The sequence below is a fragment of the Cervus canadensis genome, chromosome 21 (genome assembly GCF_019320065.1).
Source record: "Cervus canadensis isolate Bull #8, Minnesota chromosome 21, ASM1932006v1, whole genome shotgun sequence".
Taxonomy (NCBI): domain Eukaryota; kingdom Metazoa; phylum Chordata; class Mammalia; order Artiodactyla; family Cervidae; genus Cervus; species Cervus canadensis.
This window is the reverse complement of record NC_057406.1, coordinates 25,831,708-25,847,583: the sequence shown is the minus strand read 5'-3', so window position 1 is coordinate 25,847,583 and position 15,876 is coordinate 25,831,708. Positions and strand designations below refer to the sequence as shown.

The following is a 15,876-nucleotide window of genomic DNA, read 5'->3' as shown; positions in this document are numbered from 1 at the left end:
CAGAGGTTATTAGAGTTACATTTGTTAAAATAAGCCTATTAAAACGTTTTTAAAATTCTTTCAAGAAAAGAACATGGTTTTGAATTTAGTCTTCGTGAATAGAAACCTTGGCTTACTTTTATCAAGAGCCCAGATTTTGCTAGCAAAGTCTTTAACAAGCATCTACAGTTTCTACCCTCAAGGCGCTTATGTTCTTTAAGAGACACCTAACAAAAACACAAGCATAAACATTTATTACACATTTTGCCAGATACTTAGAAGCTGTTCTCACAACTCTTTTTGACAATTGCCATTATCCTGGTAAGAGGAAATAGTTATAAACTTGAAAATGAATATGTATGCCTTAAGGAAAGGCATACTATCTTTGGAGTATATAGAAAGTAATAAGAAGAGAAACTTCAGCACATTTGTACATAATCCTTAAATTCAGTAGAATGAAAGGCTAAGATATTTTAAAGTACATTTTTATAACTAAAACGAGTTTTCTCCGTAGCACCTTTGAATTCATTAGTTTAGAACTGCTTTTAATTTGGTCTTTCCCATGAGAGCCATTATATTTTTCTCCTGTCAGCCTGATGCTGGAGAAAAAAGAAAACTGGCAGACGTGGTGTTTTTCATCTAGTTTGCTTCCTAGTTAAAAAGTGCATTAACTTGTATGCATGGAATATTATTTATAATAACTCTTCACCACCATTAACAACTTTAAAGAAATTTGGTTTAAATATTGCCAGTGCAAATGGATAAAATATTTTATTTCCTGCCATTATGAAACTATAGAGACATTTTATTTTGTACTGTTTTTTAAGGTCATTACAATAACTATTTTCAGGAATCTACAGCAAATAGGTTTTTTTTAATAAATACCTTTTTTCCCAGACAATTCCAGTAGCTCTTATAGTATATTTCAGCTCCTGGTCTAGCTATTTATAGTTTATAGCCTCATTTACTTTAATATGCTACCTGAATAACATAATCATAGCTATAACTATGGTATAGGGCCACAGGGTGCCTGCAACGCTAATGTTTTTTGACTACTTAAGGGCTTGTTCATAAACGTTCCTTAATAATAATGGCAAAGCTTTTAGTAACTAGGTATCAGAAAATAGTGAGTCATTCAAATGGGTTTCTTTCCCAACGAAAACATTTAATAGGAGGCATTGAGATCAAAGTTATATTGCTTTTATATTTTATATTCTAACAAGTAGAAGATTTTTGCTGTGAATTCACCCCTGTTAACTTCTGTTTGTGTGCGGTTATGTAAGCTTCCTAATGTATTTGTCTTTTTCTTTTCTTTTCAAACAAGATGTGATTTTCATCAAGAAAGGTCAACTGAGTATGTATCAGCGAAGAATATTTATGTATACACGTAGGATAAAACTCACTTGTGTATTGATAGTTTTACAAGGTATTATTAGCATCTTCTCTGGTCACCAAATCAGATTTCCCTGGAAGAGTCTGAAAAAAAAAATGTTTATTGTTCTAGGCTCTTCGGAGTAACGGGAAACTGTGCTGCTTGTAGTAAGCTCATCCCCGCCTTTGAGATGGTGATGCGCGCGAAGGACAATGTTTACCACCTCGACTGCTTTGCATGTCAGCTTTGTAATCAGAGGTAAGCACCGATCATTCTGGCTTCTAAAAAAGTGGTAAATCTCCTTTTGCTGGCTGTGTGTTTCATGGTGGGAATTATTTTAGTATCCTTTACTTAAAGCAACTTATCTCAGCATTTTTGTTTTCTGCAACAACTCATTCGAGGCCAGAAACACATCACTGAGGAAGAGAAAGGTCTCAATTCTATCCTGTCCCTCAAAGAACTGCATCAAAGAACAGGATGTGATAGGAGATGAAAACTTTCTCTTCTTACTCATTCTTTTCTCTTGTTTTTCTTTTAAAAAGTAAATTTAAAATGTCTTTACTACTTGAGCAAACAAATTTGCAGAGGAAAACATACAGAAATTTATGGCAAGCAGTGTGTATTCATCTTATTTTCCTTCTATACAGTTGCTCTATCTCTTGATTTCTTATCTTGAATTTTAACCTTGTTGTATATGTACTTTTAAAGTTGCTTCAAAGCTCTTTGGGAACTAGGCTGGATATAGTTATCAGTATCAGAGAGGCAGCATTGAAGGATGGAAAGGATGTTACAGAGGGGATCTAGAAACCTAAATTCTAGCCTGGACTCTCCCTAACAAGATATATGAGCATAAACCAACCATCTTAGTCCTCTGGACCCCAGTTTTCTCCTTTATAACAAAATAGAGTTAGATTAGTCCATTTTAGAGAACTCTCTCATCTCAAAGTATTATGATTTCATTCCATTTTTTCTAAAGTGAAAATTATAACTTTTATTTCTAGTGGGAGCTATATACTATGATGCCTGTTTTATGTGATAAATGCAGAGGATACTAGAATATTAAAAGATACATCATCAAAATACATTTCAAAAATTACTGTGCTTGATGGAGTTTAATGAAAATAAATTCAGCATGTGGGTGAAAACACCTGAATGTAATAAATATTCAGTTAGTTTTGTCCAGTTCTCAGTTACTGTAATTGGCCTTGTTTTACTGTCAAATGTAGTATCTTCTTATGAAGTGCTGTAGAGTAATGGAAAGAACATGTATTTACAGTGATAACTGGATTCAGATTTCAGTCCCACCATGAACTGGCTGTGCAGGCTTCAGTTTGTTGCTTAATTCCTCTGAGTTTGGTTTGTGCATCCTTAAAATGCAGACAATAATGCCTATCCTGCAGATTTTGAAAATTAAATGAAAAAAAACTTACAAATACGAGGAATATAATAGGTTCTCAAAAATCAGTTTTTACCTTGATATCTATGATTTATTTTTAACCTTATAATATTTCACTAACTTGGTTTTTACACGAAGTATCTCTTGCTAAATGTAGATGTTCAGAATGTTGCCCAATATACTTCACGATGTGTAATTGACCCAGGAAATAATTCAAGAAGTCACCTTGCAGCATCTTGAGTCTTCTCAACAGATGTTTGGAATCATAGTAGGTTGATTCAGTCTGTGGTGACATTTAGCCAGAAATAAATTGGCATATGTACATATTTTTATTATAAAGATAGGAATACAAAAATACAAATACCCGCACACCCTTATAGATTCATTACCATGCATATGTATGTCTTAAAGGTATATTAGTAGTAAATTTAGAATTTTTTTGTTTACTTATCACATTGATCCACTAAACATTTACTAACAATAGAGATATCTTTCTGTAACTCTAATATTTACTGCTTTTCTACTTATAGAATGTTACAGATTGATAGTGGAAAATTTAGAAAATAAGGATGTAAAACAACATTGTGCCATGTCTCACTACTCTGAAAGAAATTATTTCAGTGTTTTCTTGTCTAGCTAGTCATACATTTTTCTATGCACGTGTGACAAGTGATACATAACATATGCTTTATATTATATCCACACTTAAACATCTTAAAGGAAAGTAGCAAGGAAGAATCCTAATATTTGATACTTGTACTTTTTCATTAATATAGTGAGCCTTTTTACCTGCCTTTAAAAATTATTTTATGATATTTTAAGCTTTCTTGTGTTCAGCTTTATGGATAGAGCTTCATATATTGTTAAATCAGTCTTTTATCATCAAATGTGTAGTTTTTATCTTCTGGTTTTGTGTATCAGTATCATCAACTTAATATGGACTTTATAAACAAATACTCAAATCTGTGTCAAGCTAAATTTGCAGGCACATGCTTAATTAGACAAAGCATATAACAGTGTAAGGTTTATGTTATATATTGCCAAAATGCTCTTCAGAAAAATTGTACCAATTATCCTTACTCCAGAAATGAAAAAATAATGCATTCCCTTACGGAAGTTCTAACACTGGGAATTACTATTTTAAAAGATATCCTTGTCACCTTGAGGGATGAAAGATGATATCTTATTATCATTTTTAATTAGCATTTATTTGATTACTAGTGGCCCTTTGATATTTTTCTATTAGGAAACTGCCTGTTTATTCCTTTCATTCATTTTTCTATTAAGGCAGACTTACCTATTTTATCCATGTTATACACAGAAAATTAAAACATCATTCAAGTGCTAAGCCCAGCCTAAATTCCATTATGATGCAAAGTAATTGTAGGTTGTTAATGCTATTTACAAATCATATATCAATTTTATTTCACCATTGAAATAAAAAGTTGCATTCACAATTAAGTTTGTCTCCTCAGTGGAACTCAGTCAAGTAAGACAAATACTCCTAAATTTTGACTCTAAAACTGTTCACCTTCTTATTGCTGCAAAATACTGTTCTAGTATCATTATTAAAGTGCGTAATATATTTCTGTGTGCGCTTCATTTATTACATGCCATAATGGGACTGCATATCTTTAGTGCTGGCTATGCACAATTAGCACTTAGTTATTGTCTTGTCACTTCCATCCCTACAAGACAAACTCCTTTAATGCAAGAAGTCAGCTAATCTTCATCAGTCAAGCAAAGCAGACGAATTGTGTTACTCTGAATCCAGAAGGTTTTCAGTACAGGAGACTCTCCTTTTACATTGATGTTTGCTTGGGGAAATCTCCCCAGTAAAGCCATTCACCACAGGAGCCTGTAGTCATAGTAGCCGCATCATTGTCCCAGTAGTACACCTTTGCAAGTGACACGCAAAACCAATGGGTAATTTATAGGCACTTGCCCTTAAGCAAACTTTCTTGATATCTGAAATTGTGGTATCATAAATGCTTCTGAGTATTATTTAGCAGTGGGAGTCCCTGCTGGCTCAGTGGTAAAGAATCCGCTGGCCAATGCAGGAGACATGGATTTGATCCCTGGGTCTGGAAGATCCCCTGGAGAAGGAATTAGCAACCCACTGCAGTATTCTTGCCTGGAGAATCCCAAACCCACTGCAGTATTCTTGCCTGGAGAATCCCATGGACAGAGGAGCCTGGTGGGCTACAGTCCACGGGTCGCAGAAGAGTCGGACACAACTTAGAGACAGAACTACAATAAGAGCAATCATTTAGCAAGCCGTTTCATCTTAACTTTTAAATCAAAGTATCAGTAAGATATAAAGCATTGCTGAATGTCTAAAAAAGATAGTAAAAGGACTTCCCTGGTTGTCGCATGGTTAAGACTCTGCACTTGCACTGCAGGGGGTGTGGGTTCCATCTCTGGTTGGGGAGCCAAAATCCCACATGCTACATGGCCAAGTATAAATAAATAAATGAAATTTTTGACTAAGGTAGTAGTAACAGTGAACCTTCAGGATTGGTGGTCTTCTCTGTCCTTTAAGTAAAAGGGTATGGCTAAAAATGGGCTTCCCTAGGGGCTCGGATGGTAAAGAATCCACCTGCAATACAGGTGACCCACATTCAATCCCTGGATCAGGAAGATCCCCTGGAAAAGGGAATGGCTACCCACTCCAGTATTCTTGCCTGGAGAATCCCATGGACAGAGGAGCCTGGAGGGCTACAGCCTGTGAGGTCACAAAGAGTCGGACACAACTGAGTGACCAACACTTCTTCACTTCATGGCTAAAAATGTGACCCACATTCAATCCCTGGATCAGGAAGATCCCCTGGAAAAGGGAATGGCTACCCACTCCAGTATTCTTGCCTGGAGAATCCCATGGACAGAGGAGCCTGGAGGGCTACAGCCTGTGAGGTCACAAAGAGTCGGACACAACTGAGTGACCAACACTTCTTCACTTCATGGCTAAAAATGTGTGGATCTGAATTTAAAGATATCTAAAAGTATGTCTATTTTGAAAGGACCAGAATAAGATTATTTTGAGCACCTTGTATGATAACTTGAATCTTATTCAGAGTTGGGAAATTCTGGTTAATTTCTTAAAGATGAGTGACCGCCCCCCCCGGAAAATTCTAGAAAGCTAAGTGATGGTTTTATAAGAGAAGGGAAAAAAGTGCTCCTTTGTAATGAAATGGCCTCAAATATATATAACTGTGTGACATTTGAAAAAAAAAGAAAGCACTGTGCTAGGCTCTGTGGAAACCGAGGTGAATAAATTCTAGTTTCTGTCTTCGGGGTGTTCAGAACTATAGAAGAGACTGGACATCAAAGACTCACAGAAGAGAAGAATGTAAATATCTGTTTACTAAATATACAAAACAGATCTATACTGAGGGAAGAGAGGTCTGTCCCTTTTGTCCTTCTTATGAAAGCATCAAAGGGTTGATGTGCTAGATTTTAAAGGATTCTCTAAGACTGGTTAGGGTTAGGAAGTGTGTCTGGTTGGGGGGTAGGGGAGGTGACAAAGCCTTGGTGCGGTGAGGAAAGGGTTTTCCAAATAGATGGAGCAGAGGCAAGACATGGAGGTGTGAAGCCATGTAATGTGTTCTGGAAATGAACAGAGGCTCAGAGATTGGCAGTTGTGGAGTAGTTTGGTGAGGATGTGGAGGAGGAGGGAACAGAGAGGAAATTGTGAAGGTAAGAAGTCAGTGAACTAAAGTCAACATGAATCCAAATTTAAATTATTCATCAAAAATAGCTTTGTTATTTGAAGAATTCAGTTCTAGAATAAGTCTGTCTTCACCAACATTTATGGGACACCCACTTCAAGTGGTAGTATAGTTTATGGTGGTATTTCAAAGGGGTCAAACAAAATTTAACTCATGGTCATTTACCTCAGCTCTACCACTCTGAGTGGGAAATCTGTTACACATTCACGAGAAAATTTGAAATGCCACAGTAAATGATACACCAAAAAGTAAGTGCTTTGGACAAGATCAGAATGCGTTGATGGGGTCAGGGAATACTTAAGGAAGGAATAGAAACTAAAAAATCTTTATTCATTTATTGAAGTATGTGCATGCTAAGTCATATAATTGCTGTATAATAGTATGTAAGTTACAGGTGTACAATATAGTGTGTGATCAGTTGCTTTAATTGTGTCTGACTCTTTTTGTGACCCCATGGACTGTAGCCCACCAAGCTCATCTGTCCATGGGATATACCAAGCAAGAACACTGGAATGGGTTGTCAGGCTCTCCTCCAGGGGATCCTCCCACCCCAGGGACTGAATTGTGTCTCCTGCATTGGCAGGCGGGTTCTTTACTACGGAGTCACCAAGGAAGCCCCAGTATAGTGATCCACAATTTTAAAGGTCATACTCCATTTATAATTATTATAAAATATTGGCTATGTTCCTCATGTTGTGTAGTATATCCTAGTAGCTTATTTTATACCTGATAGTTTGTACCTCTTACTCACCTATTCCTATATTTCCTTCCCCCCCCAAAAAAAAGAATTTCTGAAATTTAAGTAGGTAGAAAAAGGAAGAAATATCCCTGACTAGGGAACAGCTAAGCAAAGATGAGAAGATTGTCAGTAGCAAATAATAATGGTAGCAAGCAAATTCTCGTACAGTGATGATCAGACGTTTTGTTTTACATGTGCTTGCTCATTTAGTCCTCAAAATAACCCAGAAGTAGTCACTATCATTAGCCTCATTTAACAGATGAGGAAATGAAAGTATAGAGAATTTAAATAACTTGTCCAAGATTGCGCAGATAGAAAAAGGTAGATTCAAAATTTGAACCAAGAAAGTCTGGTTTTTAGTTTCTGGACTCAGATCCAGTATGAGGACCCTGGCCTGTTTCAAGGTGGGTATTTTCTTTGCTGACTGTGGTGGTGGTTTAGTCGCTAAGTCACATCCGACTCTAGCGACCCCATGGACTGCAGCCTGCCAGGCTCCTCCTGTCCATGGGTGAAAGTCGCTCAGTCGTGTCCGACTCTTTGTGACCCCATAGACTATACAGTCCATGAAATTCTCCAGGCCAGAATACTGGAGTGGGTAGCCTTTCCCTTCTCCAGGGGATCTTCCCCCAGGTCTCCCGCATTGCAAGCAGATTCTTTACCATCTGAGCTACAAGGGAAGCCCCTGTCCACGGCTAAGTGGATATAAATGTGAGTAGATAGAGTGGAGTTAAGTGAGGTAGATATTAAATAATTTATAGCAGGATTTGGGGTATGGGTAGTATAGTTTGGTACAGAGAAGATTGTTTCTGTGTGATGATAACTATGCTGTCATTGGGAAAAGACAGTAAATTTGTTCACAAGTGTACAATGAGTATATAACGTGCACTTCTTATTGAAGTACAGTATCAAAATCTCCATCTTTTAGTAACAGAGGTATGCTAAATAGGATGGTAGAAACGTTGGAGATATGGACTAGATTCCCTTTCTTTCCCAAGTGCTCTGGAAATGGAAGTTAATTATAATTGGCAGTCACTCACCTTAGGAAAGTAAGATGACCAAGTTAACCTTTTCATTCTCAGAAAGGATGTTGCAAATGAAGGCTTCCTAGCAGAGGCATTGGATAACCTGTTCAAAACCACTCTAAGCCCCACATTTTACAGGGATTATTTCTTAATTATACTTATTGTCTGTACTTTTCTAGTATCTAAGACCATATGAATTTAACTAGAGTTACTCCAAAATACCGGGAAATTAGTTCTATGATTAATTCTTAAACTTTAAGATTAGATGGTTTAATAAACTGATTGGGCATCTTTTTACTCCTTAACATATTAGGGATGGCAGAGACTGGTGGGCTGCCGTCTATGGGGTCACACAGAGTTGGACACGACTGAAGCGACTTAGCAGCAGCAGCAACATATTTTTTAATGATGTCAGAATTAATTGAACTGACTGTATCACAAGCAGTTATGATTAAATTATAAAAAAGAATATCAGTTTATTTTCAATAATTTTAGCCTGACCTGTTAATATACATATATTCAACATCCTCTGGCCATCACTATTTTTATAATGTTTTTCTGCAAATGCTAAATCGCATCAGGATCTGGTTATAGAACACTGGAAATTAGCCTTTCTCACAAAATCACAGTTGTAGATCATTTTGTTAGATGTCTGATATCTGTGTTGCTGTTTCTCTAATTTTGTCATGTTTGTGTATAGAACATTTTAAAGGAGGATATCAGCTCTTGTTGCAAAGCAATCATAATCGGCTCCTAACCAAAGCTTTCAAGGCTGTTTTGTTTAAGTTTTATGTGTGTGACATTCCTCACCTGTGTTCTGTTTCATTTTGACCTTTAAATATAAATTGATACACACATAAAATGTACTTTATCCAGTCAACAACATATTAGTAACAACATATTTCAGGAAGGAATATTTTAGATGAATTCCATTTATATCTCACTGAATGATAAGCACTCTTTTTTAAAAGTTATGTAAAAGAGGAGTAATAATACAAAAAACCTGTTTAACTTCGTACCCTCCTTCTTTCCTGCCTCCAGGTAAAAGCATAGGTCTTTTTCTAAATTGCTTTCAGTCATCTATTTGCTTTTTTTTTAAGTTGAACTATAGTTGATTTACAAAGTTGTGTTAATTTCTGCTGTACGGCAGAGTAATTCAGATACACACACACACACACATTCTTTCTTGTATTTTTCTATTATGGCTTATCACAATATGTTGAGTATAGTTCCCTGTGCTATACAGTAGAGCCTTGTTGTTTATCTGTTCTATATATAATAGTTTGCATCTACTAACCCCAAACTTCCAACCCATCCCTGCCCTACCCTTCTCCTCCTTGGCAACCATAAGTCCATACTCTATTATTCTGTTTCTCTTTTGTAGATAAGTTTATTGGGTCATAGTTTAGATTCCATGTGTAAGTGATATCATATGATGTTTGTCTGTCTTTGCCTGACTTAAGTCACTTAGTTTGATAATCTCTAGGTCCCTCCATGTTGCTGAAAATGGCATTATGTCATTCTTCTTTATGGCTGAGGAGTATTCCAGAGAGAAGAGAGAGTGTGTGTGTGTGTGTGTGCACGTACCATATCTTCTTTATCCATTCCTCTGTTGATGGACATTGAAGTGTTTTCCATATCTTGCCTATTGTGAATAATAAAAGCTTGAATCTTGAATCCAAAGAGATCAGGGTGCTTTTTATTCCTCTACCATACATGTTCTAGCTATGGAACGTTGAGCAGGTTTTAAAAAATTCTGGAGAAGGTGTTAGGTTTTTCATCTGAAAAGGACAATGTTAATAAATTGGTTAGATTTAAGGAATAAATGCAATGACTATATCTATATACATATTCAGCCTTAGCACATGGTAAGTACTTTATCAGGGGTGTTTATTTTAATTACCTACATTCCAAACATTGAGGGAAGGCTTTACACCTACATTTCTACTCTTTACTACCAACTTAACAAAAGTTACTGATGTTGAAGACAAAAATCCTGAAGTTTCATTTTTAATATCGTGAGTAGAAGGTTGGGATTTGAACTCAATTCATTGCAAATGTCTCTCTGCCTTTAATATACTTCTTATTTTAACATTCCTACGGAGCTGGTGATGGACAGGGAGGCCTGGCAGGCTGCTGTCCATGGGGTCGCAAAGAGTTGGACACAACTGAGCAACTGAACTGAACCATTCATTGATGTAACTGTTTTATCTTACCCATAGAGAAATGACTCAGACAAAGTATGAAATACATCCTACATCTTGTGTTGGGTAGATGAGAACCACAGCACTCGGTACCAAATCCCCAGGCTCTTGGTTCAGTGCTTTTGTTGATATAATTACTCTGACTTTATTAATCTACAAATAAAATTACCTATATTTCAAGGCCCCCGAAGGTAAAAATGGCATGACACAACATGGCAAAACAAAATTTTTTAAAAATGACATTTTTATTTGACAGCAAATAGAATTTGGAGGCTGATTTTAAAAATTAAAGCATAATTTTAGACAGTATGGAGTTGAAGAAGTACTTCTAGTTTAGTTGGTTTTCAGGAAAAGAGAAGATTCAATAACATCAGCTGGAACACAAGAATATTTTATTAAAATTATTTTTGATGTGATAGTTTATTAGTTTGTTAGTCAATTTGAATTAATTTCATTATTAATATAAAGTGAAAAATTTGAATGGTAATCAAATGTATTCTGCGTGTTATTTTATATAATCTCACATAAAAGATAAGTATCTAATTTGCCTATTTAAGCCTGCCCAACAAAAGAAATATTTCCTTTTATTCAACATATCCTAATGATCAGGATAATCTACAAAAACGGGTTTATCCAAACACCACTTTTTAAGCACAATATTTCATGTTTATAGTTTGCAACTAATAAAAAGAAGATATACTTGAAGTCCAGACTTGAATGTCCATTGTATCCAATAGCCTTGACCACAAACAACTGCAGGATTTGAAGATCAGGGCATAGTCTGTACTTTCAATCAGCATCATCAGCAGGCAGCAATCCTGGGGAAAAAAGAGTAAATTCCACAAATAAACAGACCAATCTTCCTTTAAGAGGAAAGCTAATTCTTTTCAATCTACTTTTTTTATTACACTATTTTCCCCTCTATCTACTTAGCTAGAATAAGGATAAATTTCCAAAGCTACCCAGTTGGAAAATAAATAGGTTCACTGTTTGTCTAGCATTCCAATCTTTGCAAATGTAAATCAGCCCAACTGCTCCTCATTTAAACCTTCAACTTCACAAAACATTAAAGTGTGGCTTTCACGACACAATTTAATCTATCCACTAAGATTTCTGCCTGAACATCATTTGAAATTGACTATCTGATAAAGGGAGACCACTATCAAAGGTCAGTGAGGTCAACTTGTATAATTACAAGTAGTTTTACTGGGTCAACTCTACCAGACACTGCTGTTTGAAGGTTAAATTGTTACAATTAAAAATATATACAGATCTCCCCAGAGTTACTTTATTGTTAAATGTACGGGAAACAGCACAGGCATTTATTTCTGACCTTAATTGTGTCCAAAGTGTCACCACTGGGAAATTATACAAACAGAGCACTTATTAAAAACATTACTATCTTGCACATTAAACAATGCTTTATAGAATAAAATTCATAATTAGCTACTAGAAACTAGTTTATTTATCACATCAGTATTAAGAAGTTCATCAGGTTACTCCTTTAGGTTTAATTGGAAGTACTCTAAGAAGTCCACTTACTATTTCATAGTTAGTGAACTTGCCACAAACAAAGCCCCATGGCCCAGCATCTAAGTCTGACGCTAAAACAGCTTTCAGTTCAGAACAATCACTTCCAAATTACCAGAATTTAATCACATTTTAATAACAGGGAATAAAAGGAAGCTTTAAATGAGAAACTCTAAAATTGGCTCTTCCCTAATCATTTGATTCATTTTAATGTTTTTACTTTTTTTTAATAAAGTGGATAAATGGGCAGTGATGAAAGCTTCCATAATCACTGCCATGAAATATTATCATTGTTTCTTTTATGTGCGTTAGTTGCCTAGTCGTGTCCGACTCTTTGCGACCCCATATACTGTAGCCCACGAGGCTCCTCTGTCTGTGGGATTCTCCAGGCAAGAATACTGGAGTGGGTAGCCATTCTCTTCTCCAGGGTATCTTCCTGATCCAGGGATTCAAACCCAGGTCTCCTGTATTAATGAGTGTAAATACAGGTTAGTTCTTTTTTTCTTTCCAATGTATGTGAAAAAACTATAATCTTTGCTGCTCAAGGTGTTTTCCTCAATGTTCTTATGATTTTTATGTATAAACGTGGGATCTCAAATTTTGTGTGCAGTGTTTTATTAAATGACCTGGATGGTTTAATTTTGACTTAAAGGCAACTTTCTAAGCCAAACTTTCAAACTCAGGGAATTACCATATGAAATGATGATTAGGAAAATAAATCTTCAAAATTAGAGATCTGAATGAAGTCATCTTAACCATTTTATTTTTATAAATATTTTCAGATTTTGTGTTGGAGACAAATTTTTCCTTAAGAATAACATGATCCTTTGCCAGACGGACTACGAGGAAGGTTTAATGAAAGAAGGTTATGCACCCCAGGTTCGCTGATCTATCAACATCACCCCATTAAGAATACAAAGCACTACATTCTTTTATCCTTTTTGCTCCACGTGTATATAAGAATTGACACGGGAACCAACTGAATAGCGTAGATATAGGAAGGCAGGATGGTTATATGGAATAAAAGGCGGACTGCATCTGTATGTAGTGAAATTGCCCCAGTTCAGAGTTGAATGTTTATTATTAAAGAAAAATGTAATGTACATATTGCTGGATTTTTTTGCTTGCTATTCGTTTTTTTGTGTCACTTGGCATGAGATGTTTATTTTGGACTATTGTATATAATGTATTGTAATATTTGAAGCACAAATGTAATACAGTTTTATTGTGTTACCATTTGTGTTCTGTTTGCTTCTTTGTATTGTTGCATTTAGTACAATCAGTGTTTAAACTTACTGTATATTTATGCTTTCTGTATCTACCAGCTATTTTAAATGAGCTGTAACTTTCTAGTAAAGAATTGAAGATCAAATCTCACTAATGATACGTATAGATTAAACAAGTCTATCATCATTAAAAATACAGAAAAAGAAAGACACACAAAGCATTTTAGCAACATCCACTATTATTGCCGCTATGATTTAGAGTCTTTATCAGTGTTCTCATTTATAACCCCCTATTTTCAGGGGGTTAAAGATCAGCTTTAAAATAATGCATAAAAATTTCATCTTAAAGCACTTTCATTTTTTACCAACGTGAAAAGTGCCATTTTTAGAATAACTTTAAAGCTTAACAGTTATCCTTTTAATATCCTTTTTTGTGCTCTTTACCTAGTCAGTGGTTTTGTTTTGCTTCCTTCAGCGCCATTCACCCCTTATGTGAACTAGTGCCTTTGGGTATCATTTAAAAATTTTCCAAAGGGTTACTTTAAAAAAGTGTTACTGCAATTATGAGATAATCTTAAAATGATAAATTTCTTGTGCAAATTTTGCCCAGACCTCTCCATAAGAGCTAAGGGTATAATAACATTATGGCTTGAAGCATTTCTGGCACTAAAAGGTTTTGAGTGTGAATCTACTGAAATCATGATAATGCACATTGAAGCTATGATGATATTTGAGGATTGAAGTCACTTTTGATCAGAGCAACATAGTGCTCACAGAATCTTCTAGAAGAAGAGAAACAAAGGGATTGATAAAAAGCTGAGAACTGGTGATTATATATTTTTCTGTATTTACCTGCCTCTTATTTTAATGTTCCAAAGTGAACACTTTCAAAGTTTGATGTGTCTTACTCTTCGTTGCTTTCTCTAAGTAATTACCCATTCAGAATTGATCACACTTAGGCTGAAATCTGTCATTCCATTTTTGAAAGGTGAAAAATTATTCCCTTACCTACATGATAGCTGATAAAGAAGAAAGCTTTCTAGAAAGAAAAATTATGGAGACTGATTATTTAAATTACAATTAAGGAAATAAAGATGAGACTGTGTTCCCTTCTTCTGGGTTGTTCACACTTTGCTTCTTTGCTTCTGCTCCCTGTATTCAAACTATTCAACAGACCTAATTCCACAACAGACACAATGAAGCATATTTTACTAGAGCAAATTTTAGTGCTGTGGGCTTTCTCTCTTATTTTTCATTGATCACCTGTATAGGAAACAATATTTCCCAGTGTTACTTGCATCCTTTCTTTGTCCTGCTGAATATGCACTGCAGATGAAAATTAAATGTGATACCTGAATTCTTGATTTGGGGCCAAAATATTAAACTGAAAATAACTCTGGTGTGGATTTGAGTTGTTTTAAAACAAAGCTTTACTATGAACATGCATGTGGATCTGGATATTGCCTCTCATTTTTAAGAAGATGGTACTGTGAAAAGTGAATGGTATGTATTTTTACAAAGGATTCATGGTTAAGAGTGTTCAAGTCACGTGTCTTCCAAATTTGAGATATCCCCCAGAGATGTTTCAAAAATAGCAGTATGTGGTCCACAAAATTATTGTTTTAGCCTTAGAAACTTATATTTGTTTCATGAAAAGACTTGCATAGCCAAAACCAAAAAAACAAAACTGAACAAATGGGAGGGAGGTGGGGGAGATATGTGAGGAGCGGTTTTCCTAAAGCAGCCCTCCTGGTCCCCATTAAGAGTTGTTTGAAATTCATGTGAATGTAAAATTCGAATTGTCGGTATCTTTTTGCAAATGATCTTTTTTATATTTAAATACTTTTGCATATGTTTATCAATATGTCAAAATACTTGTAAATTAGGCACAAACGTCTCTCAGCTTCTTGAAGCTGTTCCATTATTCCTGCCACCCAAAAACCAAACTAGGTTTTTACTGCCTTTCCTTTTGCTTAATCCTTTGGGAATTCATTCTTATGCTTTTTCTACAAACAAAATGACTCACCTGGATTAAAGATTAAGGCCTTAATCTCCTTCGATTATCTTTAATCTCCATAAAATGGTGGAACAAGATAGAAATAGGCCATCTGACAGCTAATTGCCTGAAAATAGTAGCATTTTTGACCTGAAGTACTAAGTTTATTGTCTTGACTCCTCAGAGTCCCTAAACTGTTGTCAACTTTCCTCTTTGTGTTGTGTGACCCTGACGTCATTTAGCTTATTGTCTGAAAGCTCCAGTAGGACACCTCCAGTGGAGCTTTGCTTTCTTCAAGCAGCAGAAGCTGCCTACATGCATCTCATGTAGGCTGCCTGTGACGAAGGACCAAGCTCCTCCATCCACCAGAGTGCTGGCTGAGTTGAAAAGCTGACCTGTGTTTGTAATTTCACTTCCATCTTGCTTAATAAATATCTGCTGGCTTCTTTCATTCACTTTTTTATATTTGGATTTATGTTTTTAATAAAAGGGGCATTACACTATTTGATTGCACTTAATTGGCAAAAATCTAAGATGATATCTAGAAAGCATAGTATGCAAAAGGAAAAAAAGTGTCTAAGAACATTTACTTTCAAAAGGTATTAACAGGTCAGAAGTAGAAAAAAGTACCCCAAATGCTTTCTCCAAATGTTATATGCAGGATCTCCAATCTAGGTAGTTTAT

The 15,876-nt window shown here is 35.5% G+C and overlaps 1 protein-coding gene across 6 annotated transcripts in view; it reads left to right on the top strand.

Moving 5' to 3' along the window:
* Nucleotides 1-15,643, top strand: part of LMO3 (LIM domain only 3) — a 63,821-nt gene extending 48,178 nt beyond the window's left edge. For all 6 annotated transcript variants that reach the window (XM_043441440.1, XM_043441439.1, XM_043441441.1 and 3 more), the window contains 2 exons: nucleotides 1,484-1,609; nucleotides 12,753-15,643. In XM_043441440.1, the coding sequence (XP_043297375.1) occupies nucleotides 1,484-1,609; nucleotides 12,753-12,858 (232 nt within the window). In that variant the 3' untranslated portion in view covers nucleotides 12,859-15,643. The remainder of the gene's footprint in view (nucleotides 1-1,483; nucleotides 1,610-12,752) is intronic.
* Nucleotides 15,644-15,876: the final 233 nt, after the last annotated feature.